This window comes from Chinchilla lanigera, unplaced genomic scaffold (genome assembly GCF_000276665.1).
Source record: "Chinchilla lanigera isolate Chin_1 unplaced genomic scaffold, ChiLan1.0 scaffold00097, whole genome shotgun sequence".
Classification (NCBI taxonomy): domain Eukaryota; kingdom Metazoa; phylum Chordata; class Mammalia; order Rodentia; family Chinchillidae; genus Chinchilla; species Chinchilla lanigera.
Genome location: NW_004955498.1, coordinates 5,405,092 through 5,409,802, shown reverse-complemented (window position 1 = coordinate 5,409,802; position 4,711 = coordinate 5,405,092). Strand labels below are relative to the sequence as shown.

The window sequence follows — 4,711 nt, the reverse complement described above, 5'->3', positions numbered from 1 at the left end:
CACTCAAAATCGATGCTTGTTATGATCTCTCCTCAGTTAATTTTGGAGAGGACAGACTTTGGTGGCCAGAAATTCTCACAGGAAGAATAGGTGGGCACAGTGCAGATGTGATGTCTTTTATGTTTAAGAAGATATATGCATGAGGTCATAATGCTTATGAAATTATGGACAGTGGAAATGCACTAGAGAGCTGTTAAGAGATTCAGAATGAACAATATTGGAATATACAGACAAGCAGAATTGAAGGAAAGGGGTACTGATGAACTCATGGAAAAAGGCACAGAATGTGAAGAAATTTGCGATGTGTTTTAATGTTCACAAGAATAACCATGACCAAGAGGCACTGAACAGTCAAGACAGAATGGACACATCAGTTGATATCTGCTGGCCTCTGTCCCTGACAGCAGCAGTGCTACACAGTGGCCGGATGTGTGGAGTAGCCATGGTGGAAGGAATGTGTGCTCTGTATGAGGTCAGTAACATGGGATCCCAGCATCAAGGCTTATCCAGCTACTGCTGATGTTACAGTTTAACCCGCCAGGGACAAGGACCAGTGCTGAATCCATTAGGATACCAGTGCTCATGGAGACCACCCAGCCCTGTGTGGATGATCACATCACAGACGGAGCAGAGGTTCTTCTTTAAAAGAAATTTTATATGTGTCAGTATGGGTTTCACTACCTTCTTTGTATTCTTCCTCTAACAACACTAACAGATTCTTCACACTGCAAACCAGGACTTCCCTGGGAGAAGTGACACAGACCAGAAAGGCATGTGAAGAGCGTTTTTTATGCTTATTTTGAGAACAACAAAGAAGCACTTACTACCAACTCAGAGGACTTCAGGGTTGGGAGGAATCAGCCCCAGCAGATGTTTTTCTTTCCTCTTCTGTGAAGAGCATGGTCCTGCCTCACTTACAGCTCCTGAGGGAGCTGCGGCTCTGACCACCTACCAAAGCTCCTGCACCTGCCCGTGTGCTATGTGGACCTTTTCTAGTGACTCATTCTCTTAAAATCCTGCAAAACTATGAAGATAATCTCAGCATGCCTCCTAATTTACCTGGTAAGAGAAGGAAATTCTACTGCATGTCAAATTATTTATCACCCATTGAGTAAACTGTGACAGTGTGGTGTTCTGTGCTTTAGGGATAAACCCCTGTGTCTAAACATCATAGTCAAAGTTAACTTTTATGTCAAAAAGCCTGTTGCTACTGGAGGCTTTCTAGGGTGAGTAACGGGACAGGAAGGCACTTCTGCATGACATGGTCCAGGGCAGGTGAGTGGGCTGTTCCCGTGGGAGCAGGGTGCACCCATCGCCTGCTCAGTTTTACATTCTGAATTCAGGCCAGGTTTCAGTGGCTTGCACACAGGGTCTTCCTACACCCTGCGAGGTGTTTTTCAATTTTCTATAAGTATGGAAATCAGAATCAGAGCTGGGTTCAGGTTGGGAGGAGTGGGAACAGGGTGGCCTATAGATGACCTCACAGTAAGAGTCTGCTCCTGGCCTTGTCATTTACCACATAGGGATCCTGGGAGTTCCTGAGCCCAGTAGGCCTCAGGATCTTCCTCTATAAAATGGGTCTGGCACACCTTGCTGGTTATAGGCCTGGCGAAATGTAATAAAACACTTAGCAGAATACCTAAAAGAAATTAAATATTTGCTAATAAAAGCCTTTTTCTTCTCTTAACTGAAGCCTGGATGCTACTGTACATTTCTTGTAAATTTTTTGTTTGTGTTTCTGAGGGAATCTTCAGGTTACCAGGAAACTGAAAAGAAAATCAAGGAAAAGGGCTACTCAGCAAAGGTTCCTCTGACATGTTCTCTCCACTAGGAGGTATTACTCGATTAGATGTTGGGGAGAATTTCTTTGCTGGGACTAAGTGAAAGCTGCCGGAGTCTGGGTGAATAACCATATCCGCTGCTTGCCAGCTTTTCTTCACTGGAACAACTATTTTCAGTCATATCACATTCACCAAAAGTCTAGCCTTGGGGCTTTCGAGGCCTGTGTGACAATCGGGCCTAAAACCCTGGTCGTTCTAGTGACAAGGCCATCTCAACAGACAGTTTGATGAAGCATCAAGCAAAATTCCACACCCTGGCAACCCTAGCATAAACTTTCTTTGCAAAGAAAATAACTGAAAACTGACCCTATGGAAGTCCAATTATAAGAGAGGAGAGGACTCTTGCAAGCTCTGAGGAGATTCTCTGGAGGAGAATATCTTGGTCAGGCAGACATCTGACCACTTGCGCAAGTTGCCAACGCCACTGGCCAGGATCTGATGTCTGTGTTGGAAGAGTGTTTAGGAAACGGGGCTCATGAGCAGAGGTTAGCCCAAGGGAAGCTAGTCAACTGGGCACTGCAAGACCCTTGAAGCTGGACACTAGCAGCTGACTGGAGAGCACCTGGCCAGGGACTTTAGAGCCTCACTTCATCTGAATCATCCTTGTCTCTCAGGAAAGCCTTGTGGAGGCTCGGTGTAAGTCCCCTGGTTGGCGCCCTGCAAGGAATCACTCTTCCAACAGCTGTGCCAGGGGAGGATTCCACTCAGCCTCACCCACCATCTAAAAGTGCTGCTCAGAGCAGTCTTCCATCTTCTCAGGCTGTCACGTCAGGCCCAAGACTCCTCATCTGAGAGTTTGGCTGGGCCACCTCGCAGCTGCATTAAACCAACTCCTGCAGAAGGAACTGCTCTTACCCCAACCCTCAAACTGCTGTGACTCAGCACTCACCCAGGGCTGCTCCCTGCTAGCCTCACCCCCTCAGTGCCCTGTCACCTGTGCTTCAGATCCTGCAGGACATCTCCGTATTTCCCGACAGTGGTGGTTCTCCTGGACTCTGCCATGCTTTGGGCAGGTTTGATCCTGCTCAGTCTAGTGTACTTGTATCTCCACCGCAGACACATTGCCTTACAAAGAGCACATGTGCAATGAATTCTGGGGACTGAAGTGTCCATGAAGATAGGATTGTTTATTTTCAGTAAATTGCTCAAATATAATTGAGGAAATCAAGTGAATTCAAGTATCTGTATATTTTTAAATTGTATACACTAAAAGAAGAATGGATAAGAAGTCTAGAACAGAACTTTATTTTTATGTCTTTATTTCTTCACAACATTTATCTTAAAGTTCTTACACATTCATAGGGAAATTCCTACTCCAGTGCTATGGAAACCTGTTTCCCATCACAAAAGAGTGGAAGGATTCCCAGGTGGTTGTACAAAACAGCAAAGACTCTTACTCTAGGAAAGGAAAATCTACCACAGGAAATCACAATTTCATTGAAAATCGCAGTCAATAAACAATGTAACAATAACAAAAACAGATGTGAGATCAATATCATTCTTCAAATAAGATGCAAACCTCTTCTATTTTCATGAAGAAAACAAATCTCAATTTCCAAGGAACCCAAATAGAATGAACATCAAGAAGGCACACCCCTGACTTCCCCCTACTCTGGCCCTTCACTACTGAGCAGGCCTGCTGCTCTCCTCAAACACACACTGAAGAATGGGCATCTTTGAACATGGCTCCTTCAGTAGCACTGACTGCATGTTGTGCACGGGCAGCCTCTAGCTCCTCGCTCAAAGTCTTTTCCTAGAGAAATGGGTAGGACCAGGGATCTCTGCTATTAATCTTCACCAAATGGTCCAGCACCTTCATCTTGCTGGTTTCAGCACGGGTCCTTGGACCCCGCAGGAACTCATAGAGAGCAGGATCGCTATTGGGCACCTGCCGGTACTCTAGATACCCTTCCTGCACCAAATCTTCAGTGATGAATTTCCTCAGATCCACATAGATGAAATGTTCACTCCCATCAAACACCTGCATCCTGTTAAGGGCAAGCCAGATAACGTTCTCACTGGCGTGGTTGCCCTTTCTGAAGATGGCAGTGATAATCATTATCAAGAGGCCGGTTTTGGCAAGGCTGCAGTCATCACCCTCTCTCATTATAGGTGAGACCCAGGACAGGAACGAGGACATATATCTGCCCAGGGGGATCCACTTCCTTCACATCAATGCCAAAGACCATGTACAGACACTCTGAGACTTTATTGAAGATCGGAGGGAAGTGCTCCGGGTAATCTTTCATGAAAGTGTGCAGCATTTCTGCCTTGGAAGTCAGCTCCTTTCTCCTATACTTGTGGAGCAGGAAATCCACCAATGCATCTATCCTGTCATACAGGACCACATGGGGCAAGGACTCAGAACCTTCCTGGTCCTGTGACGTGAGTGAAAGCTCATCTTCCCTGCTGGAGCCCTCACTGGATTGGCCTGTTTGACTGGAGGCCATGGCAGTAGAGGGAAAGAAGACCAGCTGAGAAATCTGAGGACTTGGTGTCCTGGTCCCAGGTCCTTCTGCTGGTGTGCCTGGGATTCGGTACAGCAGGAAGAGGATGCAGAGGAAGCAGTGGCAGATACTTGCTCTCTCTCAGACTAGAGCACCTGCACACCCGCTAGTCTTTATGTCCCTCTTTGGCCTGGAAGGCTTCTTTAGCTTGATGCGTGGCTCTTCTTATGATGAAGGTGTTCTCTCGTTCCTTGGGGACAGCAAGAGCTTCAAGATGAGGACTCAGACGCCTGGGGAGAGAGGGAGACTGAGTATTCTCAGCCAACACTAACACTCTTGCTGGCTTCCACAAAGCCCGATGTTTTGCTTTGAGTGCTGCTCTAGGACCTCACAGGCTCCCATCCTCCCAGAGGGTCTGTTCCG

General features: G+C 46.6%; 1 protein-coding gene across 1 annotated transcript; it reads right to left on the bottom strand.

Moving 5' to 3' along the window:
- Positions 1-3,594: 3,594 nt before the first annotated feature.
- On the bottom strand, positions 3,595-4,291 carry LOC102027423 (melanoma-associated antigen 8-like). Its single transcript, XM_013505528.1, has 2 exons — positions 3,953-4,291; positions 3,595-3,921 (listed from the first exon to the last, which is right to left on the bottom strand). The coding sequence occupies exons 1-2, from the start codon at positions 4,289-4,291 to the stop codon at positions 3,595-3,597; spliced, it is 666 nt and encodes a 221-aa protein (XP_013360982.1).
- Between the last annotated feature and the right edge of the window lie 420 nt (positions 4,292-4,711).

Excerpts from the sequence above, each read along its gene's own strand:
- LOC102027423 (XM_013505528.1), bottom strand. The coding sequence starts at position 4,291 with ATGGCCTCCAGTCAAACAGGCCAATCCAGTGAGGGCTCCAGCAGGGAA. Across the intron at positions 3,922-3,952 it reads TTCCTGTCCTGGGTCTCACC|GCCAAAACCGGCCTCTTGAT; the intron begins TATAATGAGAGA and ends GACTGCAGCCTT.